At 49.7% G+C, this 25358-nt stretch overlaps 1 protein-coding gene across 14 annotated transcripts in view; it reads left to right on the forward strand.

Moving 5' to 3' along the window:
• Positions 1-13099: 13099 nt before the first annotated feature.
• PAX8 (paired box 8) overlaps positions 13100-25358 on the forward strand; it is a 59442-nt gene continuing 47183 nt past the window's right edge. For 4 of the 14 annotated variants that reach the window (XM_053200897.1, XM_053200898.1, XM_053200901.1 and 1 more), the window contains exon 1: positions 13599-13706. Coding sequence is in view for 2 of the 14 variants with exons in the window: in XM_053200895.1 (XP_053056870.1) it covers positions 13682-13706 (25 nt within the window). In the remaining 12 variants the exon portion in view is untranslated. Of the gene's footprint in view, positions 13253-13595; positions 13707-25358 lie in introns of those variants that run through there. The other 10 variants (XM_053200895.1, XM_027033766.2, XR_008289454.1 and 7 more) reach the window with 6 other exon arrangements.

Consider the following 25358-nt stretch of genomic DNA (forward strand, 5'->3'; position numbering starts at 1 on the left):
GATAAAATATAGAACACAAAAATCATCTACTAGCCCCCAAGAGCCAGGTTTATGGACAAGGGCATCTCAGGTACCTAGGTCCCAGCCTCTAGACCAATCTCTTTCCTGCAAGGTAACATGGAGAAGGGCGAGTGCTGTTTACTGCCTCTCCCTCTCTCTTGTGGAAAGGTGTGCTGAGAACTGGGATCTCTGAACCCATGAGTAACTAGGACCCAAGGTGGTCCTGGTTGACCGCAAGCTCCCTGACTCAGATTCACCTCTTATAACTTCTCAGTCTTCTGGCTCAGATCAAGTGCAGATTCACTTCTGTTTTACTCACTACACACCAGGTGCTCAAGAATCTTGCAGTGTAAGAAGCAAATTCCTTATTCTCCTGTCTGTTAAAATCAAGGTTGCTGTGTCCACCCAGCTGAAGGCTACTGCATCATGCCAGCTTCCTTAGGGTCACCTATGATGAAAAAAGTAAACAACCCACGCAGGGTGGGACTCTCTTAAAGTCACTGAATGGTCTGTGGAGTGAAACCTACCAGTAAGCTTTGCCTGAGCATCTACAGAGTGCAAAGCCTCCTCTGACCCCTCACTCCTCCAGGGACAGTAACAAATGCATTCTTGTTGTGCAGGTCAATATTTTACAGACCTCATTTCATTTAAGATCATCTGCAATCATATATGACAAGCATCATCATCCCCATTTTATAAATGAGGAAACTAAGTCTCAGAGAGGTTAGGTAGTTTGCCCAAGGCCATTCAGCTTAAAAGTGGAAAAGGGGGGATGTACTCTCTGACAGCTTGATCTGGTTCTCCAGAGGCCCACCCCACAATGCTCTTAGTCTGGCAGATTCACCCAGAGTTCAGTAGCCCCAAATCCTTGCCTAGTGGCCTGCTGGTTCTGTGAAGGAAGATCTCCTTTCAAGAGTGGACTTCCTGCGAATCCTTGGACCCAGTCATAACAGAAGGAAAATCTTTGGATTTCTAAAATATCAAAGTTAGTGATCAGCAGTCTTCACCACCCAAAGCAAATGTTGGAAGACAATGGTTAAAGCCAAAGTGCACCAAGAGTCAAAGAGTAACGATCTTGCCAGGGTCTGCCACTCCTCGTGAGGCACAGAGCCAGGCTGGGCTTAGTGCTTCTTTCTCCATTACCCACTTGTTCCTGGCTCTCAGAACAGACCAGGGACAATGGGTCTCCCAGAAGAATCCCTCCTCCCCTTAAGACCTTTGAGACAACACCCTCCCCAGTTTAGGGTCCCTGTAGATCAGGGCCCCAGAAAATCCTGGCATTGATGGAATGGGGTGCGTCTTGGCAAGGGGACCTGCGCGTTTAACACAATGACCTGATTGTGTGGCTTGTTCCAACTCAGCAGCACTCTGGTCACATGTCCTCTGGGCATCAGGTGCTGTGACCTTTGCCCAGAGATTTGGAGCCCTTGGTGGCAGGGCTGAATGCCAAAGAGGAGGAGGCTGATCTAGCTGTCTCCCACTGCCCTTGGGGTCTGGGGGAGGCTGCTCCCTGTACACCTCTCATTGACCCTGGCCAGGGCCTGAACCCGACTTCCACCCGGATTGTACTCAGAGCATCCTCAGCTGCCTGTAACAAAAAACAGCAGGCAGGCGGCATTCCCAGGTAAAAAGTTAAGGGCTACTGAGTTTCTGCTTCTACCGCCAGCTGCCAAGAACCAATGGGGGGCACACACGGCTGAGACTTTGGCCCAGTGTTTGTCTTGTTAACTGCTGTGTGTCCAGCGCCCAGCACCACTTGGTCACAATAAAGTCATTGTGTTATCCTTGCTGCTACCATTCATTCCACCGAACACGCACGCAAGCACCAATGTTTACTGAGCCCCTCCTATGTACCAGGCACTATAACAGACATGGGGGAACAAAAGTGATGAGCCCTCCTTGCCCTCATGCCACTTATCTGTTACAGGGGGCAGGGGAGGGAGAGAACAGGTGACAAACAAATAAATAAGTGATAAATATAATATGTCAGTGGTGGAGAGAAATAAAGCAGAGGAACAGGGATAAAGAGTCAGGGAGAGGGTTGCAATAAGGGGGACTGGAGAGGGATTCACTGAGAAGGTGATTTGGGCCAAGACTTGGAGGTGAGGGACAAGCATCAGGCTAATGGGATGAGAGCAAGCCTGGCATATTTGAGGAAGGCCAAGAGGCCAGTGTGGCTGGAACAGAATAAAAGAGGGAGCGAGGAGAGGAGATGTATGAGGGAAGGGACAGGTGACATGCCCTGATGGAGGAGGACTTGGGAGGCCACTGTCAGAGCTTTGTCATCTTCTCTGAGTGAGAGACCCACTGAATGTGCCTTGGAACATATTAGAAATCATGCCAGCATAGATAGAGATAGGAATAGAGAGAGATAGAGATGGAGATAGAGATAGAGATGGAGATAGAGACAGAGACAGAGACAGAGGTACATAGTATTATTATATATAGTGATATATTATAGATATATTTGATGTATATTATATGTAGCATCACACGTTATTATATAGTAGATACACATAGCAATAGTAATACACATATGTACTGACAAATGTATTAAACGAAATCATGGGTATGACAGCATTTGTTCACCATAAAGAGTGATATCAGGCTATAGTATTATTACAACTTAAGAGTTTTCAAGGTGCTTTCACACACAGTGTCTCCCAAGAACCAACCCAATGAGATTAAACAAGAAGCTATCCTTAATTAAGCACTTTGTATTGAAAACGAGAAAACTTGGGTTTAGAGATAGTGTGTAGAGTGGTTTTTGCTCAAGGAATCACTCTAGGAAATACTCCTCTATGTTATTACTTGGGAGCCAGTACATGTGCCAGCTCCCACATTCTCCTCCTTTATGAAGATGGGGACACCAAGGTCCAAGAAGCTGAGTGACGTCCCCAAGGTCTGTAACTCAGTCCCAAGCCTGGGACCCTACCTTCCTGTCAGCCAATTCTCTTTTTTCACTGCCCTGTGTAGAAGCAAACACCCTTTGCACACCTTTTCACCCCCTCCTTCCCGTTCAGCAGTTGTCTGTTGTTCAGCCCCAAGGGTGTTATTGTTGTCAAGGTTGGGGTAGGGTTTGAAATCCAAAACCTTGGGCAACTTGAGGCACATGCCTCCTCCCTATCCCATCAGCTGGTCTATGACAGTCTGGGTCCTGGACCAAGATCTCTATCCTCTCTTGTCGGATCTGTCATCAGACAGAAACTTCCCCTTGGCCATTGAGGTTTTGAGGTGAGAAGAACCAGATTGACCTGCAGTGGCTACAATTTGGAGGAGACCCAAGGTCTGAGCCCTCCAGGGGATATAGGAAGATAGGACAGGACTATCACTTACATTCAATCTGGTCTTCACGGGGCTGCAGCCTGTCACCACCAGAACAAGGATGAAATCAAGAGTCAACAGCTAAGTAGGGCAATATTTCCACTACCCCATCCCCAACATTGCTTCTCTCCAGCCCCACTGCTTCTGTCACCACTCAGCGAACCATGGTCACACAGCCTCTTCCAGCCTGTCACGTGGCTTCCTCCAACCCATTGTCCACATTGCAGCAAGGAAGAACTTTCTAAAACATAAAGTCTAGGGGCACCTGGGTGGCTCAGTCAGTTAAGCATCTGACTTCTGCCCAGGTCATGATCTCACGGTTCATGAGTTTGAGCCCCACGCCAGGCTCTGTGCTGACAGTGCAGACACTGCTTAGGATTCTGTCTCTCCCTCTCTCTCTGCCCCTCTCCTGCTCTCTCTCTCAGAATAAATAAACTTTAAACTTTAAATATAATAATAATAATAATAAAACATAAGTCTGGCCGTTCCTTTTCCCCTGCTAAAATCCTTTCAGACATTCGCCTTGCATTTAGAATAAAGTCTAATTCCATTAACAAGTCTATAAGGACATTAGTGATCTAACCCTGTACCCTGTCCCAGTCCCATCTCTCAGCCCCTACCATACCTGCATGCATACACACACACACACACACACACACACACACACACACACACACTATAATTGTACTTGATTTCTCACTACAGTGAGAAATGTCCCTAAATGTGCCTGGTGCCTCCTGGCCTCTGGACCTTCTTCACCTTGTGAACTTTTTTTTGGCCCATACCAGAATATTTGATCTTCACTTTCTCCCATTCCTCTGTTTGCCTGGCTGGTTGCATTTCTTTCTTCCAATATCTGCTGAGAGGTCCCTTCTGAACAGCTAAGACTCTGTGAGGTGCCCTGCTCCATGCTCCCCACACCTCCCCTGTCCACTCCTGCTCTGTCATGGCACGTAGCACACCTCCCTGCAAGAACCTGCCTATTTATTCCACGAGTATGTGATTCTTGTTTTGCACAGTTTCCACTGTGTTCCCAGGTCCTAGCAGGGTGCCCAGGACTTGGTAGATGCTCAGTAAATATCTGTGCAACTAAATTCATGGAAAGAGAGGGAAGGAAAGAGAGAGGGAAGGAAGGAGAAAGGCTCTCCTGGTGAGGTAACCCTGGTGTTATATTCATCACCATAACTGCTTCAAGTTCATTATCCTTCACATTTCTCCATTTCTTAACAGTTTACAAACCACTTTCACAGCACCCTATTGATAGGATGTGAATATATATGCTTTTTTTTTTTTACTAAGCATGACAGACCAGGGAATCAGAGTGAGTGAGTGGCTTTTCCAAGCTCACATAGCTCAGAGTAGGGCTGTGTCACAGACCCAAGTCTCTCTGATTCTGAGCTCACAACTCCTGAGGCTCTGGAATGGAGACACTGGGTCTCAAGCCTGAGGGGCCAGCTGTCTCTTGAATTCTGAAGGAAGGAACGTAACACAGTCACCCAGTTTGATCTATGGAAGTCGCCTTGGGATCCCAGGGGGCTGGGGTGCACCCTCTTTCCATTCCCCGATTAGTTGTGAGCAGTCAGGAATGTTCTCAGGATGAAGAGCATCCCCCAGTCACGACACCCACCCTGACTTCTGTACACCTTGGTCACTGTCTAGAGGATGACAATGACCCTGGATTAGGAAACCTTACAGGTACCTCACTTCTTCCTCTGCCCAACCTGCTTACCTTCAATCTTTAAAGGCATATTCAAGAGTAATGAAAAAAGAAGCCAGACTAGACTACTGGACAGCCAATGAATCCCGCCTATTTTAAAGGAGCCCCACAATTCCGTTTCTCATTTTCCGTCTCACCAGGAAAATATTCACACATGTGCACAAAGAGTTCATTGCAGAACATTTTAATGAGAAAAAAAGTGAGAGAGAAAAATACATGGAAAGGGGGAGACTTATATGCATTATATCTGCATATATTATATATGCATTATATCCATATTTTGGACTGTGATTGAGAAGTTCAAAAGAACAAGGTAGAGCTATGTCCTAAGATATAAAGATGTTCAAGACATTGCTAAGCAAAAAAAAAAAAAAAAAGCAACTTGCAGAGTGAGATTTACATCCAGTATGCTACTATGTATGCTGAAACACACACTCCTAAAACAAAGGTCAGACTTTCTACCGGCCACAAACATAGGTATGAATAGCAAAGTTCTGGAAGGACAAACATCAAATAGATAATGCGGTTACCTCAGGCTAAAGGCTGGAGGAAGGGAGACATTTATCATGACTGTTTGAATTATTTATGATATGTTATGCGTATAATCTATAAATAAATAAACAAACAAACAAACAAAACATCCATGTTCTATCCTCTTTTCCCCAGCCCCCTCACTCCATTACCACCTTCAGAACCTCCAGAGTCTGCCAGTGTAGAGTATGGAGACAGTGACATTCCCCAAGGTCTACGAATCGTGGTCTCTACCTTCTTTACCGTGGCTAGTTTTACTGTCAGTCACTGATACTTACCGAGCACCCGTTGTGTTCCAAGCACTTTGTCTGACTTAATCACCACAATATAAAAAAAGAGAAGTACCCTTAGTCGTCTCACTTCTCAGACTCAGAAACTGCAGCTCAGAGAAATGTGATCGGGCAATTGGGAGAAAGTCACACAGCCAGTGCAAGAATGTGCCAGGATCCCAGCTTTGGCTGCCGGACAGCCAGCTCTGTGGTCCTGACTCTTACCTACACTGTCCCTGCATCGTGGAGGGCAGTGTCATGGTGCAAGCGGGAAAAAGATCCTTCCTCAGGGCTCCAGGCTCTCTCTCCTCTGCAGTCAGCCTGAGGGAAGTGATTCCACTTGGAAAAATGAAGTCTCCGAGCAGACATGCTCAAAGTCTGTAACACGACAGGGAAAGCAGCAAGACCACAGCATACTCTATGAGGTTCAGAGGAGAAGAGCTCAGGACGAGCAAAAGGAAAATGCTACCTTAGATGACATACCTAAAAATGAGGGGAAAAAATTTAAACAAAGCTTACCAAAGTGTATAGGTTTAAGGTCTGAGGATCTAACATAAAACACTGTGACTGTCATGATTAACACTTGCTGAGAAAACACATTGTTAACATTTGCTAGGAAAACTTTCTCACCAAAGAGAGAGAGACAGAGAGAGAGAGAGAGAGAGAGAGAGAGATCTGTGAGGTGATGGATGTGTTCATTAACTAGATAGTGGGGATCCTTTCACAATGTATACAGATATTCACCATGATGTACACCTGAAATATCTTACAATTTAATTTGTGAGTTATATCTCAATAAAGCTGAAGACAAAAGAAAAAGAAAAATGTGTCCGACTCACTCATTCTTGCCACAAATGAGTTCTGTGCCTGGGCTTTGCCAAGTGCATGGGAATTTTGCGAGGGCGAGGTGGAATGCACTGTGACCCCAACCTTTGCCTTGTTTTTTATTCTTTCCTTTACCTGGCCTCTCGGAGGGCCGAGGAAGCCTCGGTCTCATTACTAAGGGTCAAGCTTCTTCCCAGTCGGCCACGGGTGGCCCCTGAAACTGACAAACGAGACTCATTTTCTAGTTTGTCTTCTAATTTGTTCCCCTGGGGCTCCCTGGCCCTCCGTGCCCTGGAAACACCTCATGGGGCAGTGGAGAGAATGCGGGCTCAGGTCTTAGATGAGCCTCGGTTCGGATCCTGGCTCTACTGCTCGGCAGTGAGGTGACCCAGAGCAACCTCTATGTCCCAGTTGCCTCAAAACTTGGCTTCACTGGGTGTGTGTAAGGTACTCAACAGTCCCTAGTATTTAATAATACTTAGTAAATAATAGTTGTTATCGGAAAGAAATGCCATGCTTAGCATTCCCTCAAGGTGATGCTGTGTCCACCCTCACGTGGGGTACGTAGAACAGCCAGGGTGGACATATTGCTGGGGCACTGAGGCACAGATACAAAAATCGGGCTCCAAAGTGGTAAACCCTCAAGGCTGCTCCTCCAAATGCAGGGAAGGCAGGGGCTCTCCAGAAGAATGCAAGAGGTCCTGAGTTTGGAGGAGGCCCAAAGTCTGGCAAAGTGTCCAGGATCACTCTGCTCAGCATGTGGGAAGCCTTCCGGGAGCGAGGCAGTAGTGAAGGGTAGAGGCAAAAGACAGATTAGATCTCCTGAATCCTCTCTATCCCTCAACCTCTCCCCCAACCCTGCTCCCCAACCACCAGGGTCTCCTGGTCCTTTCATCAGGGCTCCGGGCACTGCTGAGGGGTAGGGGAGGCCATGCTCTGTTCTGTGGTTTGTGTGAACCACAGGAACCTCTGGTATTCCAAGGCCACAGAGAACAAAGCCAGCCTGGAGTCTGATGAAGAGCCCTGAGCCTGGGTTTTTCCCTTGGTGCCTCCCCAAAAACAGCTGTCAGAAAGACAGACCACTCCAGGGCCCTGGCATAGGCCTGAGAAGATTCTTGTGCCCTGACGCTTGCTGTTCTGGGCTGGACCAGGGGCCTAGCCAAGAGGAGGGCATTCCTGCTGAGTGAGCAGCTCTCCTCTCCTGGGACAGGAAAGTTTTCTGGCCATGAGGGTCTGACCTCACTCTGGCCACTCCTTGGGTTCCAGAACCTTCCTTCCTGACTGGTGGGTGAATAGGCACTCGGGAGAGGGAGCCACTAGGATGGGGTAAGCAGAATTTCCAACACTGAAGGCAGGGCCTGGATCACGAGTGCTTATTCGGTCATCGAGTCAGCCACCTACCAGCCGGGTAAACTTGGACATGCTACCTACCTTCTCGGGGGCTCAGTTTTCTCATCTGCAAAATGGGTTGCCAAGGGGCCTGGTTTATTATTTGTAACTTTTAAAAAGCTCTTAAAACTAGAAAAAAGTTGACAGCTGGTATCCCCGCCGTCTATTGTTCCCGTCTTCTCCTGTCACCCTCCTCTCTGCTTCCCCAACGAGGCTCTTTCCTACTCAGGTGGCCTACAGATACCCCAGACACAGCCCCCGAAGGGCTGCAGGGTAGGCAAAGAGCTTGAGAGATGCGTGCCCAGGATGCATCTCCAGCCCAAAACAAACTGGACAAATGCCACTGGTGGCTTTTTCCAAACTGCCTTCCACAAGCGGGGCCTTTCCTTTCACCTGCCAGGACCTGTATTTCTATTTCTGTGTTTGGAAAGCCTGAGGGGGAGGGGTGGCACACGGGCTAATTAATGATTGATTCTCTGGCTGGGCAACGAGGAGGCCTCGGGGCAGGCTGTCAGCCATTTCCTGAGGTGTGGGGACGGGGTAGAAATCCCAGGTGGCTGCGGCTCCACTGGGCAAGTCTGTGAGGGGAGAGGGTGGGGCAAAGGTGGCAGGTGCCCTTAAGACTTCTGCCCTCTGTGAAATGGTGAAGTTAGCAAGGCTGGGAGCTCTGCCCTGACACCCTTATGCCCAGCTCCCCTCAGAGACACCCTCCCTCGCCCCCTCCTCCCCCTTCTCCCCTTCTTTCTTCCCCCTCCCCCCTTCCACAGCCCACCCTGCACCCCCAGTGCAGGCTCACTGGCCCTTTCCTCCCCCTCTCACCTGCCCATCACCCAGTGGTTCACATGGCTGCTTGATAAACTCCCCAGTACTTTGGGGAGGGGATTAAAGGGACTGACTTCTACAGCAATGTTTTAGAGAAGTTTTCATTCTACCCTTGGAAGTATTGCCCAGCCTTTGTGGCCGAATAATAATTAACTTTTGTACAGAGCTGTAACTTTCAAAGGGTTTCCACATTCATAATTCTGTTCATCCTCGCAACAAATCTGGCAGGCGGGTCTTAACCTCCTCACTCCCCACCTGCACCCACATCCTATGGAAGGAGCAAGTGAGGCTCAGAGAAAAGAAATGGTCCTATTTCACACAGCCAGGGCTAAACTGCTTACCTTCTAACTCTTAGCACAGAGCTGCTGTTTTCTTCCCAAAAAACGAACTTTCATCCCCGGGATTGTTTCCCTTGTAGGGAAAAGGGGTATGACAGGTAAGCACTCAGGGTTTGGGGGACGAGGGTTTCCTTCAAGGCTGGCCTCTGGGTGGTCTGCACAGAGAAACTTCTGAGATTGCATGTCAAAGTGGGACAGGGGGAGGAGAGAGGGAGGTTCTCTCCCTCTCCTAGGATTAAGAGGTAAGGCCCATGGCCCATGCTGGAGTTCAAGGGGCCAAGAAGATGATAGGATGCCACCTGTGCGATTAAACAGCCACACCTGTAGTCAGTGCAAACTGTGAGCTGCTTATGAAAACCCTAAACCACTCTTTTTCCCAATTCTGTCAGCTATGATGGCCAACTCATCCTGGTTTGCTTAGGGCAGTTTGGTTTTAGTACCAGAAATCCCACATCTAGGGAATATCCTCAGTTTCATCCCTGGCAAACCCTACCACCAGCTCTGCCAATGTCAGCTGAATCCTGGAAAGAAAGACCAACCTTGGAAGGCTCCGCAGATCAACTTAGAATATTTTAAAAATCACAGAATACTCCTTGGAGTTAGGCAGCTATACCTGGTATGGATATTAAACTCTTTGAACGTTAAACCTGAAAGAACATTCATTCCCACAAAGAAACACTCAGATCTATGGCCAGATCTGTCCAATGTTTAAAGGCAAGCCAGAGCTATTCTTTCGATCTTCATGTTGGTAGTTAGTTACATTTTCTTGGAAAAACACTGAGTTAAAAAAATTGTAACTGGGTTTGAATCACAGGTTGCCAGTTGATAATCTCAGCATGAAAACCTAATGGGTATCAAATCTAAGAGAAGCTGGAGAAGAAAGTGTTGGTTTTAAAAAGTGTGCACTAGTGTCTGACTCTTGATGTCAGTTCAGGTCATGATCACATGGTTCGTTAGTTTGTGCCCCACATCATGCTCCATACTGACAGCGTGGAGCCTGCTTGGGGTCTTCTCTCTTCCGCTCTCTCTGCCTTTCTCCCGTGCATGCACTCTTTCTCTCTTTCAAAATAAACAAATAAACAAACAAACTCGAGGCAGATATACTTTTAAAAAAATTAAAAGTGGGGGGCACCTGGGTGGCTCAGTCAGTTAAGCATCCAACTTTGGCTCGGAACATGATCTCACAGCTCATGCATTTGAGCCCCTCATCAGGCTTTGTGCTGACAGCACGGAGCCTGGAGCCTGCTTCAGATTCTGTGTCTTCCTCTCTGCCTGCCCCTCCCCTGCTCGTGCTCTGTCTCACTCTCTCTCAAAAACAAATAAACATTGGGAAAAAAATGTTTTTAATAAAAAGCGCGTTCTAGGGGTACCTGGTGGCTCAGACTCTTGATTTCAGTTCAGGTCATGATCTCATGGTTTGTGGGGTCAAGCCCTGCTTCAGGCTCTGCATGGACATCAGGGAGCCTGCTTGGGATTCTCTCTCTCTCCCTCTCTCTCTGCCCCTCCCCTGCTCATGCTCTGTCTCTCTCTCAAGATAAATAAATAAACTTAAAAAATAATAACAAAAAGTGTGTTCTAAATGTACCATTGATCTGAGTCTCTCGGTCATGATGCTAAATTTTTTTTTTGAAATGTCACGTAACATCAGAGGAAGGCTTAAGTTTTTATGCATAACTAAAATCATGGATATGGATTTTAAAAATACATATTTTAACTTAAATAGACATAATATATTTAATGTATCTTAATCTATCCAACTTAAATATTGAAATATATATCTATTTCAACCTCTTCATTTTGCAGAGGAGGAGACTGCCGTCAAAGAGATTGAATTGGGGTGCTGATTAATAACCATTTTCTTGACCTCAGTGGTAGGGAAATTCGAAAGTAGTAAGGAACCCGGAACTGATTTCTGACTAATTAGATAGCACCATGACGCCTGTGTTTATTTCTTCAGCAGGGCTCACTGCATTCTTATAGCTTGCTGGATCTAGAACTTCTCTGCTGAGTCTCCTCCTGGCCATCTGGTCACCTACAGTCTGGGAAGCACGCTCTCCAGGCATGTGAATGGCTTTTTTGCACCTTTAGTTGTCATATTTAAATGAATTTTTTTAATGAGCTCACAAAGGAGACAGGAATGTTTTGATAAGTTGCTGTTTTTGTCCTTTGAGAGCCTTTGCCAAAAAAAGTGGGCGGCAGGGGGGAGGGAGGATTTGTTTTGCCCACCAGGAGCAAAGCACTGGCAAGAATGGATGAAGGAGTTTCCCTGATTAGTACCTATCAGCCCCTTGGCTTGGGAAGACCTTCTGAGGTCTGTGGAACTTTTTTAGGTTCACCCGGAGCACTTCCCTTGGTGGGAAGAAGCTTGAGCAGACAGTCTCTGCCTTTGCCTCTACTGCCCTGCCCCACAGCTCCCTACAGAAGCAGGGCGGGCACTAGAGTAGCCCACTGGCCCACAGTGTCATCAGTGGGACCCGTGCTGAGTTCCACGTCCATCCCAACACCCTTCCTTGGTCTTCTCTCTCCAGGGGATCTGACCAGAGAAGCGCTGCATCTGGACATTTGGAAACCACGGAGCAATTTTAAATAACAATTTTGGAGAAAGCTTTAAGACAATAAAGCACCTGTTGTTTTTGTTTACAGCTTGACTTACAGATGTGGAGGATTCATTTAGGGACATGCGTGTTCTTCCTCTTTTCACAAAATGATTAAATTCTACTAAATCGAGCAAGTCTGGGTGGGAGGAGGAAGCGGATTAACATGAAAGATTTTTTCTTTCATTAACAAAAATCATGTGGTTTTTTACACACAGGCACACATACACTTGTGCATGCACACACACACGTCCCCGTGAATAACTCCCTTCCTCTGCCCCTTCCTTCCTCTCTCACTCTGGCATCTCTGGCCTCTGTGTCCCAGAGCAGTCCCTCCAGGCCAGGGAGTTGTGCTCCTGAGTCTGGCCACCTGGTCTGAAACTGGGGAGCATCCAGGCCCTGCCCTCCCAGCCTACAGATGTGCCAAGACATTTGTGCGCCCACACAATCTTCCCTGGACCCAGCCTCTTGGACAGAAAAGAAAACCTGTGAAGAAAGAGAGGGCCGCTCATTCCCCCCCAAAACACCCCTTCCTATCCACACCCAGGCCCCCAACTCACAAGGCTGCTGATCCCCACAGACAAGGCCAGAGGTCAGCTCAGTCCTGTCCCTTTCTGACACCCATGTTGAAGTGAGACCTAGACCCTCACTGCCCGCCCTGTGAACTCTTCTACCAAGTTCAAACTCCTCAAGGAGCAAGAAGGAAGGCTGGCTGGTGGCTATGTGTGTTTGGCAGGAGGGGAATCCCTGTTGAATAGGCTATGGGACCATTTTCATTAGCCTCATAATGTGAGGGTGTGGTTCCTGGCTGGGTGATATGGAGGGAATGGGTTCAGGGGCTGTTCAGGGAAGGAGTCCACACCAGTGGTGACAAGGTGGGACCCTCATATCTCCAGCCCTACTTGCAGGCTTCTACCCTAAGAAACAGGCTTAAAAACAACAGTTCCCCATCTACGAAAGAAAAGGCTGCTTCCCTAGAGCGGAGCAGGGGTGAGAGAAAGGTTGCAGGGGATCACAGAGAAACTGTTTCTCCCACTCTGGCGGTCAGTGACCCCAGGAGGACCCAGAGCTCCTCATCGTCAGGCTCTGAGGCCTCCATGTCCCCACTCCTCTAATATTTCCAGGCCCGCTGAGTTCGGGCTCAGCTGCCTCCCTCTCCCCTCTCCGCTGGAAACAGAAGCTCCTGCGAATGTTTCTAACTCCTGAGTCCACTCAGCCATGTCCCCCTTGCAAAATCCTCCCCTTCCCGCACCCCCCTGCACCCAGCCAGCCAATCCGAGGCCTTCGAGCCTCTCCAGACCCATCTCTCAGGGCCCTGGCGGGATAAAACCGGGCGGCGATGCCGGGTGGATGGGAACAAACTTCAGAAGGAGGAGAGACGCAGGGCCCAGGGCACCCTCGCGAGCGGACCCAGGCGTTGAGGGCCTGCGGCCGGCTGGCCAGGTATGCTGTCCAGGGGTTGGCTGAAAGCTGACGGGGAGAGCGGTGATTCGAGAAGGGAGAGGGTCCCAGGAAGGCTGGCAGCCTTTCCTCTCCTAAGTTAAACTGGATAAGGCCGAGGCCACAGAGGAGGAGGGCACCCAGGCTGGAGTTTGGGGCTTCCCCAGCGGACACCCAATCCCTGATCTTCCGGGCAAACGTGTGTTAGGTAGCCGGGCTGAGGTGGGCCACCCTTCGCCTAAAAATCCTCCGACTCCTGCCACATGATGAGAGCCTAAGGGACAGGGCCTGGGGAGGAGGCATAAGCAGGGACAGCGAATCTTACGCCCCTTCCCCTGGGTCTGTACAGGGCAGCTGCGTGGCGGCGGGCGCGGCGGGGACCGGCGTGAGGAAGCCCTGAGCCCTCGGCGGGCTGCGAGCGACTCCCCGGCGATGCCTCACAACTCCATCAGATCCGGTAAGGACGCGGCGTTGCCGGGACCCCGGAGCCCCCGCGTCGCCGTGCGTCCGTGCGTGCGCTCGGGCCGGTGGGGCTGGGGAGCTTACGCTCCGGGCTCGTGGGACCCACCTGCGTGGGGACGCAGCTGGGGGCGCCGCCGGCCTAGCTCACCGCTGCGGCCATCGCGCCGTTCTCAGGCCCCGAGGTCCCCCTCGGCCCGGCGAGCCGCCCTCCCCAGGCCTTGGTTTCTGCGGACCACACGGAGCGGTGAGGAGCTCTCCGTGTGGGTCAGAGGGGTGTCTGTCCCTCGCGCCCCACCCCCGTCTTGCACGGCCCATTAGAATGGACACCCTGTGCGCTCTCAGGCCCCGCGCCGCCCCCGACCTCTAAGCCCTTGTTCCGGGTGTGCGCAGCTCTTGCCGGTGGCTGCCCCGGCGGGACCGTGAGCCCCGCGCACCCCTCAAGCCAGCGGGAAAGGAGCCCGCGGTCAGGGGCCTGGGGGCCTCTGAGTGCCCTCGGCTGCTCTCGGACTCCTCCTGGCCGGCCCTGGGGCAGGCGGGGAGCCGCGCGCGGGGCGTCCGGCCTGCGAGCACTGGGCTGCCCGCGGGGCCGAACCCCCTCCCCGGCGGCGTCCCGGCCCAGGGCCTTCCAAAGCGCTCGGGGTCCTCGGCCGCGGCGCCTGCTCTCCCCTGCCTCCTGACCCAGGCCCCGGGTTGGAGGGTGCGGGGGAGGGGGGGAGGTGTGTACGGAGACGGAGGCCCGAGGTCGGGGCGGGCGGGCACCGCCGCCCCGGCGCGCAGCAAGTGTGGACGGCGGGCAGAGGCGCGACCCGGCCCGCGGTGATGGATGGAGCCGGGCCGGCCGCGGGGAAGGCGATTTATGGGGCCAGGGCGCAGCGCTATCGATTTGGGCCGGCGAAGTGAGAGGAAATCAATATTTCAGATGAATTCTCGGCGAATATGAAGTCCCGCTCGGCAAACGGGACATTTGTTATAATAAGCAGGGTCGGATCGGGCGCGGCGCGCGGCTGAGATCTCTATTTAGCCGAGAGCGCGAGCTTCGCCGCGCAGCCTCGGGTCCCGGGGCCGAGGCTGCACGACACGGGGTGCGGGGAACCCCGCAGGGCGCCGGAAGGTTGCTCGTCCTGGTTTGCTCCGGGTTGGGAGACGGAGTCGGCGGTACCCTGCCTCCCCACCCTGGTCCCCCTGGGAGAGCGGGGCCACAGCCATCCCGGCCGCCCTCTGCGAGCGCGGGGCCGCTTTCGGGGCACCGAGCCGAGACCTCGCGGCCCTTTCCGGGAGCAGTGGGGTCAGCAAGCCAGGGAACCGAGCGGAGATGTCTGGCACCCCTTGCCCAGCCGCGCCCGGGCGCCGCGCGCTTCGTGACCACTTTCTAAAGCTGGAACCAGGCTTTAGCCCCTCAGTCATTAGCCAAACCGGGGTACAATACCGGACGTCGCCCCTGCCTCGGGATCAGGACAGTCTCCGAGGCCGAGCGCTCAGCGCCTAGTGCCCCAACCTGTACCAGCCTGTTCCCGGCCCCTTCCGCTCGGTTCCCGATTCCATCTCCCCCCGCCCGCAGCCCGACCTTCCCCTGACCTTTCAGGCTCCGGTAGGAGTGGGTGCTCTTGGACCTCGAATTTACCTTGCTGCGCCAGACCCCTTTCCCTCTGTCGCTGCTAGAAATAAGGCGATGTCACGGTCCCTTATGTTGGCTTGATTTTGTTCTCGCTACTTATTTTCATTCTGGAAGCACTCATTAGAATAAATGGGGCTAAAAGAAGGAAAGAAATAAAAGGACACCATTTATGTTTACTTTGTTTTTAATCAGCAACAGGCCCAGAAGATGAGAGAGGCCCCTTCTCCACTAGCTCAGATGCAAATTGTCCTTGGGTTTGGGGAGAGAGCCATCCACTCCCTGGCAGGGCCAGGGCAGAGGTATTTTTCCGTTTGAGGAAGGCAGAGGGACTTCTTCTAAACCTTCCCCCAAACAAATAAAGAGATAAAGCTGCAAGGAAGGAAAATGAGCCTTTCTCCTTTAGTTTAATTTAATGCTAATTGAACAGAAGAAAACTGCCTAAAACATAGCTCAAACGTTTCGAGGCTATCCCGTTTCTTTTCAAAATCCTCTCTGGAAAACCTGAGCCAGAGACCTGCGTCTCTCTAAATCAGTTCACTTAACACTGTTGCTTATATTTAAAGATAAATTCATAAGCTGATGCCTCCTGTTTTTATAAGCCCATTTCTCTCAGGCTTTAGCAGCTTCCCTCTTTGCCCAGGACACTTCCTTTCTGAGTTCGGCTTTGCCTGGAAAGCTTCCATTTAAGTTTTTCCGTAGAACAGAATCCAGAGGTGCAGGCGGCCACGGGGCTTTTCGCGGGAGCGAGGCCCAGCGCACCGTTTCCAAAAACCGGAGACGCCCCAGGAAAGTTTTCTGCGCAGCCTCTGCCCACCTGGCCGCTGCAGCTCACCCTCGGCTCGCTCTCCTCACTCTTGGCTGATCTTGCTGTGGAGAGAGGTCTTAATTTTTTTTCTACAGCTTTATTCTGAAAGGATGTGGAGAGCGCATAGGGAGTTATTCTGATGCGCGCTGGACAGCAATGGGCTGAACGTTTTGTAAAATCTACTGGGAATTTTGTAGCATCAGGGAACAAAGATCCTGTAAAGCAAAACCGTTTTTTAAAACTGTTTTAAGATAAGTGCCACATAAATATTAAAATGAAAATAATACTCTATCGGCGAGGAAAAGAGTTCAGTAAAAGCAAGCAAGTTTGATTAAAAGTTATGTGCAATTAATTTGCAGCAACCCTCTACCCCAGCTGCTGAAAGTAGGTTATTCAAGTGGTAAAATGAGACTTAAGATCCAGGAGGAACGTGCCTCTGACTTCCTAGATCTGAGATGCAAAGCCCTGTTCCTCTAGGTTTTCGAAAGGAGGAAAGGGGACCAAACGCATTTGGGAAGGATCTATTTTCTCCCCAGGTTTCTTGCCTGGGTTGAAAACAAGGTCTCCGGATGGAAAACCGTCTCTAGGAACATAAAGAGGTATTGGGGTTCCTCAATTCATCTTTGTTTCGAGATGTTCCATCCTCCCGCCCTCCTCAATGCCAGTTAATTAGGAGATAATTTAGCTACCTTGTGAATTAGTTTTAAGATAAGTATCTTTTCAAGCTTTTGTCACTTTAATTGCTCCGCTGATTGATAAGAAGTAATTATTTCTAATTGACATTTTTTTGATGTCTATTGGAAGCATTTATTTGGGACCTTTTTGGAGTGGAAGAAAAGTTAATTAATTTTATCAGTCGATACCCAAAAGACTGTGCCTGATTTTGCTGAAGAGGACAAAGGAAGTGAAAGAAACCACAACAAAAAAGTCAGTCTCACGAAATATTAATGATTGCACAATTTTTATTCCAAGGAGAGCATCTACCAATATAATAATATGTCAAAACTTTCTATTTATGGCTTCAAGCCTTGGATTTTAACAGGGCACATGTTTAATGGGTATATATTTTCCCATGGGTATCCTCACAATCCTTGTATATGCTGACTTCATTTTGAGGTTACTGTGCTTTGTAATTAATTTTTGTGAACGGTAAAATCAGTAGAACTCAGTATGCTCAGATTACATGGCATCATTTTCGTAAGAGATAATTGTAAGAAAGATTTACTAATCGTCATCCCTGTTTTGTAATTATTGATAGAGTTGGGTATGAAGGTGAAACTTTGCTTCGGTGACATGCCTTTTCATACTTGAACCTCAGAGTAAACAGTTTAATCATTCACATCATCCAGAATACTTACTCTGAAAGAGAAAGAAGGGAAAGAAAGGAAAGAATCAAGAGAAAAAGGCACTGAAAGGAGGCAAGGGGGGAGGGGGAGGAGAGAGAGAGGGAGAAGGTGGCTAGGGAGAATAAAAATGAAAGAAGTTATTTCAGGAGTGAAGATAGCCAGGTGCACAGGACCTTGGTCATTCAATATAAGAAAATGGAAATTCTACTTCAAAACACATCCTTTTGAACAGGGATCTCTACCATATTCCCTAAGTTACCCCTAAACACCACTGGAAACTCCCCACTTTTTTATGCATAAAACGAAGCAGGATTTTGAGGAGCCAGCTGGTCTGGCTCTTGGGTGTCTAGATACAAAAGTCTTGATGTGATGTCCATAAAAAGGAAGCCAGAAAATACGCACTGTGCTAGGGCACGGTGGTGGGGGGCGGGGGGGGGCTTATAAAGAGATTTGAGTGTTTATTTTTATTATTAAAGCCCCTGTGATCTTCACTCCTAGCTGTATACCCATAAGCTCTCCATAGATAGACTTGTGACTCACTGACATAGGAAAACGTTTCCACACAAACCCAAACTGGAGACACACACTTGCCCACACTCACGCACAGCTGAAATGAAAGAAACTCAATCAGACAAGATGCGCTCCTGTCAGGTTAATTTCAGCCAGTGCCTTTTTCAATCATTTATGTATAAAATCTTGTCTGCTTTTAACGATGTTTCTCCCAGATTACGTGGAGCTGCAAGAATGAGGAAACATTTTAAATGAAAAAAGAAATTTAAGACGTACAAACATTAGATAATATCACATACCAATCTCACTATTAGTGAAACTGAAAAAATATATAAATAATGCAAAAAAAAATCAGCAAGGGAGAGTTTAGTAATGGAAAATTCCCCTGCAATTAAATGAAACAGTAATTTAGTAGAGATATGCCTGAATGAATTAGCATTTATTAATTGGTTCTCATAAAAACAATTTGTGTGCGTGTTTCAGGGGGGGTAGATATTTAAAGTATTTCTTTTTCATAGGAAAAGTTCCTCAACTATTCCTATCAAAATATGTAGTGATCACATTCTCTTTTGTGAAAAATCCCAATTCTATCACTGGTGAATTTCACCTGCACACAAAGAGTGTGGGGTGAGGGAGATGAGCCCCTTTAAAATCAGAAGAATGAAGCTGGTCCCCTCTTCTCTTGGGATATTTCCAAGTGTGAAACCAATGGGAAAACACATTGGCAGGGGCTGTTATGCTTAGACACATCCAAACCTGGTCCTGAGCAGACTCCCAGGTGACCTATCTCCCCTGGGGCAGGACTAACCCAGGCAGGCAGAGGAGGCTGCTTTGTGGCTGTGCCCCCCACCCTCCCCAGCCTGCTCCAGCATCCTCGCCAGCTCAGGCAGGAACTGCAGTTTGTAATCTCAGCGAGGAGCTTGCTAGGGTTGACTGGTGCACGGATGTGTTTACTTTCTCTCGCCACAGTTGGTCTGTCTTCAGTTCTAAGCATTTTAAAGCTGCTCTATTTATCAGTCCAAGAGGTGCCGAGTTCTCAGTTGCGCTGAGAAAGCTTTGAGCTCTGTGGTTCTGAGTACACAAGGAGCCAAAAGATAAAAGAAACGATTTCATTTAAGAAAAAAAGATGATTGTAAAAGGAGAGGACAAGAGAATGCACCCCTATTCAAGACTGCAGTTTGCTTTTGTTTTAGTTGAAACTCGGGGAACAGCTGAGTCACTGGCCCCCACCAGCCCCCACTCCCTTCAAAGATAGAACCTGGGGATGTAAAACACCCTGTAAAAGCGGGAGAATGCACCCCCATACTCAGAGTTCTTTGGGGGGAGTGATTCTGGGTTCAGATGAGAATACTTCAGCCTGGGGTTCTTTTGAGAAGGGGCTAGAAGATATTCTGCCTAGGAAATCTGTGTGGTGACTGCTTTCTGCAGGGGTGCTAGATATTTCTCTTTGGGGGAAGAAATAGAGAACAACAATCCAGGGGTCTCCTGGTTCCCAGAAGCTCCACTATCCCAGGCCAATCCCAGTTCTTTCAGTCCATCTCAGTGATTCAGATGGAATCTCTGGGTCAGGGTTGGGTAGGCAAAGGCATCCACTCTTCCTTATTTATCTGTGGTCATGGCACTCTCTTAAGTAGATCTTTGAGGGTCTTAACTATTTCCTCAAGTCCAGAGTTAGGGCTGACAAGCCTCTTTCGGTTTTTTGAAAGCCCTTCTCGATCTCACCCTTGGCCAGGTGGGGACACGATGAGCAAATGTCTCTTACATGGGCCATGGGCCAGAAAAATCTTTACAGGAATCTTTCTATTAAACCCACAATTCATGTCACTGAGTCTGGGCTTTACCTTGACCGGGGCTCCTTCCCCAGGAATGGGCCTGGGCAGAAATCAGCATCTCCTTACTAAGGCATATCTAAGATCAAGGGGCCAGAAGCTCAGCAGAGTTGCCCCCAGTTGCATGTGGGTCCTGTTTCTGTGTTCATTCCCAGGATCCACCCCTAGTCCTGAATGCCGCAGAAGATGCCCTGTCTTGCTAAGCCTCAGCACAGCCAGCCAGCCCATAGCTGCTTCAGCTCTGCAAGTGCCACTCTCATATTCAAAGAAAGAGAAGTAATATGCAAAGAGCTCAGCACACCCTGGCACTTAGTGAGCCCTCAGTAAATGAGAGCTGTGTTAGTATCTTCGAGGGCTGTCATTGGTATGGTGTTCCACTGGAGAGGGCACATCATCCTCCAGTTTAATTCCCAGGACTCTGCCAGGTAGTTATTGTTACTGACATTTTTCAGAAGAGAAGGGACCTGAGAGAGACTGATCTGACTCCATGCCCCCCCCCTTCCCCCGTACCCCTTTCCCAAAGTCCAGCTCATCCAAACTCCCTGTGGCATTGGATGGTTCGTGCCCGCAGCTCCGCCTGGATCTTCGGCCAGGTCCCCTGGTGAGAAAATACAGGGCCTATGCAATAGCAACGGTGATGGTGACAGGCAGGGCCTTCAGTCTACCAGCTTGTTCTCCTCATCAGAGTCCCTAATTCTCCACCTCAGTTAGGATAGATCCTTTTTCAGTGCAGTTCTCGATCTTCCCATCTGCACAATGGGAGAAGTGGCGTCGCACTGGATGTCCCTCCTGGAGGTCGCTGTGAGGAGGAAGGAAATGATCAGCCACTAGGAAAGGCAGAAAGAGGGGGCTTTCTTTAAACGCATGCCCCCAAGGCGCCCACATTTGCACCTGCACCAAAAAAAGGGGACAGCTATACTCCGGCATCTCAATAAATCGTAGGCCAACAAGGAACTTAGTCCCTTGGCATCCCAAACCACACTTGGCCTCCCGACGTGGGTCCACTGTAGAGACTAATGAGTTAGTGGGTGTGATGGGAGTTTTAGAGTCAGGGGACACCACTGGTGCCCCATCCACAGGCAGCCAGTGCTGAGCACTTGAGGTGCCCTGTCTCATCTTCCCAAGTTTAGGTTCATTCCCTCTGCTGGGTCCCTCTCACTCAGGGGTTCAAAACCATATCGTCTGCTCCTTCAGAGCCACCTCCGTGGTTCAACTTGTAACATTAGCCGACACCGGGTTTAATTTTAACGTTTTCACTCTTCGCTGTGAGAACAGCTGCACAACTCCTGAGCTGGTTTGCCTTTCTCGGATAAAAACCCATCTGTAGTTTAAGCAAAGAGATTGAGAAAGAAAAAAAGCATTGTTTTCTCTCCCTTCTTTTAACTCTTTTCTTTCTCCTCCCGTCTTCAGCCACGATGCCCATCAGTTTTTCTCTTGCACTTGTTCTCCTAAGTGGCCTTGGAGTGACCTGAGTAGTTAGTGCTAATTAGTCCACTGGGACATATTGTCGCTGTCAGACCAGCACAGCGGAGAGGTCGGGAGCTGGTTGGGTGACACATCTAAGAAATAGCTTAATCTGCTGTCATCATGTGAACTGCATGTTTGCACACCCAGGGCCCTCTGTGTGTGTTGCTTTTTTGATCCCTCAGCTGCCCCAGGAGGACAGCAGAACTATTATTCTTAGAATAAACTCCAGGGCCAGGAGGTGTCAAGAGGGCGAGGGAGTTTGAAATCACTGTGAAGCCAGGGCCCTGTGGCAGCCTCCCCGTCTCTACAGGCAGCAGAAGGGGCTATGCCTTGGAGGCTTTGCCTGTCCTGTTTTCTTCCTGTGTGATCTTAGGCAAGTCAGTTGTCTCTCTGGGCTTGAGTTTCCTCGTGTGTATAAAATAAAAAGATGTGGGGCTTCTAGAAAGTTCTGAAAGTAAAACCAGTATCCCCACCTGGCACATAGCAACTACTGAAGAATTTTTTTTTAATTTTGTTAACGTTTATTTATTTTTGAGACAGAGAGACACAGAGCATGAACGGGGGAGGGTCAGAGAAAGAGGGAGACACAGAATCTGAAACAGGCTCCAGGCTCTGAACTGTCAGCACGGAGCCCGACGTGGGGCTCGAACTCACGGACCGCAAGATGATGATGACCTGAGCCGAAGTTGGACGCTTAACCGACTGAGCCACCCAGGCGCCCCTTTTTTTAATTAAAAAAATTTTTTTTAATGTTTATTTATTTTTGACAGAGAGAGAGACAGAGCATGAGCGGGGGAGGGCCAGAGAGAGAGAGAGGGAAACACAGAATCCGAAGCAGGCTCCAGGCTCTGAGCTGTCAGCACAGAGCCCGATGCAGGGCTCGAACTCACAGACCGCGAGATCATGACCCGAGTTGAAGTCAGACGCTCAACCCACTGAGCCACCCAGACACCCCCAATTTTTTTTTTCCTGCTTCATACAGTGGTCACCAGGGAGGAGAGTCTCCAAAACTTCTCCAGGGCAGGTGCCCAAACATGACATTGTGTTAGTATTTCCTGTGAAACTCTCCGTGAGTAACTTGATACCCAGCCTTTAAACTTTGTTCCTGTTAAAATTTAGGACAGATCTTTCACGAATTCCAGGTGGGCAAAATAAGAGGCCTACGACCCAGGGGTGTTGGATTAAATGAAAAGACACATGGGAAGCACTGACTCAGGCCCCCGTGGCCATTATCAACGGGGACCGCCACTCACTCTGGAAAACGATTCCTTAATCCATTTTACGAGAAAACCCAGTCATGGGGGAAACGCTAGAATGGGCTATCCGTGGACTTTATGTCCGAATCCAGAACGTTCTAGAGTTTTCGTAGAATTTAGAGTCTTAGAGGGAAGATGAGCCGAAGTGGTGTGCAGCTATCCTGTGTGTGTAGTAAGAGAGGACCACGGGAGGACATGTCTTTGTACTTGTTCTTGACGGACACAAAGCCATACATTTATCTTCAAAAAGTTAAAATTCACTAATCTCTCTTTCTTTCTCCCTCCCTCCACCCCACCCCCATCTTATATTTTCCTGCTTTGTATAATAATCATCCAGCTTTGTCACAACAGCAAACCCTGATTGACATTGATTGATTGATTGATTTTTAATTTTAGGATGATGAGACAAGCATGTTTGTAAGCAAGGAACTTAGAAACAGCTTTTTCTTAAAAAAAGATTTTTTAACCCTTATGTATTTTTGAGAGACACACAGAGAGAGACAGAGCACAAGTGGGGGAATGGCAGAGAGAGAAGGACAGACAGAATCCGAAGCAGGCTCCAGGCTCTCAGCTGTCAGCACAGAGCCCGACCCGGGGCTCGAACTGAGGCGGGGCTCGAACTCGTGGACTGTGAGATCATGACCTGAGCCGAAGTCGGATGAATAACGTACTGAGCCACCCAGGCGCCCGACCCTGGTTGACATTTGAAATTAGCTGAGCACCAAAATCACGGACGCCAGCTCTGTTTGGTCGTCTCCTCTGACACTGAGATCATGTCAGAGTGCTGTCAAAATGGAGGTGGCAAGAATGGGGCAACCTCTTGACAGGTCCTTGGGCATCTGGCTGTGACTTTGAGGTGGAAACAAGGCGGGGGGGGGGGGGCGGAGATGAGGATGGGAGGGAGAATGTCAGGGCAGGAAAGTACTAGAGTCAAGCTAGGAGCCAACGGGAACCCAAGGGTCGGCCTTTTAATTCAATTTAACAAGCCCTGGTGGAGGGCCACCTGCCACGTGCAGGGCACCAGGCCAGCAATGGTGGCATTCACTGCCTCAGTAGTGAAGGTAAATACAGGGGTGATTCTCACTCCGGTGGGCAGCTGGAGTCTTGTGATTCCCTGTCCACGTCACTGCCGACAACAGATAAACCTCATCTGGCCTTCTTGAGTCTAGTTGGTCCCCGGAGCACATATTCCAGAGAGGCACCACGTGAGCCTGTGGCGGCTCAACCAGCTCCGTGGGGGTCTGCCCTAGGACTCTGGAGTGGGGTGACTGGCTGGCTCATGGCAAAACGTTGCCCTTCTGCAGGTGCAAATGCCATGGAGATGTGCCCACTTCTGCTAAATCAAAATGCTTGCCAGACACTTCTGACGCATATCCCCCGCACCTTCAGAGATGTGCAGACTTCAAAGGATTTCCCTTCTAGGCCTCCCATCTCGTTGACAGTGTGACAGTGTGACAGGACAAGTAGGGACAGTGTCCCTGTATTCTGTGACCTTATGACCGTGCCCCACACCAGGGAGATCCCTGTGCCCCCCAAGCGTCCCCTCTCCTGCTGGCCACAGAGCTGTCCGGACAGGTGTCCCTAACTGTGACAAGCCCGTCCGGACCTCAGGGCTCACCCTCTGGCAGGTGAGACCTGCTCTCGAGAGTCCTGATGGTAGTGACACGGGTGCTGTCCTGATTGCTTTCTCACAGTTGCATTCCTGGCTGGCTGGATCCTGTTGGTTGGAAGGTCTCCATCTCCCCGAGAGGTCTGAGGCCAGGAGCGCATCGTGCCCCTGCCCACTCTGCTCTCTGTCCCCACCTCCCTGGAAGTCACTGTCTGTACCGCAGCACGCACACAATTGCGCACAGCCTTCTATTGTTTGCAGACAGTTTTGTGTGAGTTCGCCAATCTGCTCCACATAGACGGCGCCCATCTTGAGGCCAGGGAGCCCATGTCTCTCCTTGCTGGAAGGCAGAAGGGAGCCCCAAAGGAACTGGCCTTGGGGATTTTGAGTCCCCCCTTTCAACCTCTTACACCTGCAGAAAAGTAGACTCAAGGTTCCTGTCTCAGCAGGCTGCTGTGGGGACTGGCTGACCTCGGGCTGGCGAAGCACTTAGTCGGGGGTTCCCCACATCCCAGCCATCCTCCACCAGCCCAGCTCCAACGCCACCCGCCCCTAAAGCCTTCCCTCCTCTCCACCCCTTTCCCAGGGCCCCCTAGACCTTTACTCTTATGGTATATTTTACAGTCTGCTTTGTAAAGAAATATTTCTCTCTGTGACTCATGCCTTCTAGATTTGACCTACCTGAACACCTGTGAGTGGGTAGGCCTCCCATATCACAGGAACGTCATAGGATTTTGTTACGTCAAATAATCTACCTAGACCCCAGAGAAGGGGTTCTCCGGCGAGGCCCTGTGGCCACATTTTACGGACGAGGAAATGGAGACTCATAGGGCTGTGCCTTGCCCCAGACCCCAGTTGCTTAGTGACACAGCAGAGGCTCCAGCGCTCTCTCTGTGACACCCGGCTGCCTTCAGAGTGTGCTGGGGAGGAGTGAGGGCTGACTCAGGTCCAGGGAGTACTGGCTATGGCCTGTTTTAAGTGAGCACTGACCCAGGGGACTGGGAAGAGGGGCTCCCACGCCTGCTGGCAGGGACCGCTGAAGCCAGAGACACTCACACACACAGACAAGCAAATGCACACACATACACCCCACCAGGGTTGCCACTAGGGGTGAGTCACAAAGCCATCCAGAGGGCAAAATTTAAGGAAGCGCTCACTCTCAGGTGCACGAAAGGGCAAGGCTGGCCCTGAGAGTGAATGCCTCCTTAAA

The sequence above is a fragment of the Acinonyx jubatus genome, chromosome A3 (assembly GCF_027475565.1).
Source record: "Acinonyx jubatus isolate Ajub_Pintada_27869175 chromosome A3, VMU_Ajub_asm_v1.0, whole genome shotgun sequence".
Taxonomy (NCBI): domain Eukaryota; kingdom Metazoa; phylum Chordata; class Mammalia; order Carnivora; family Felidae; genus Acinonyx; species Acinonyx jubatus.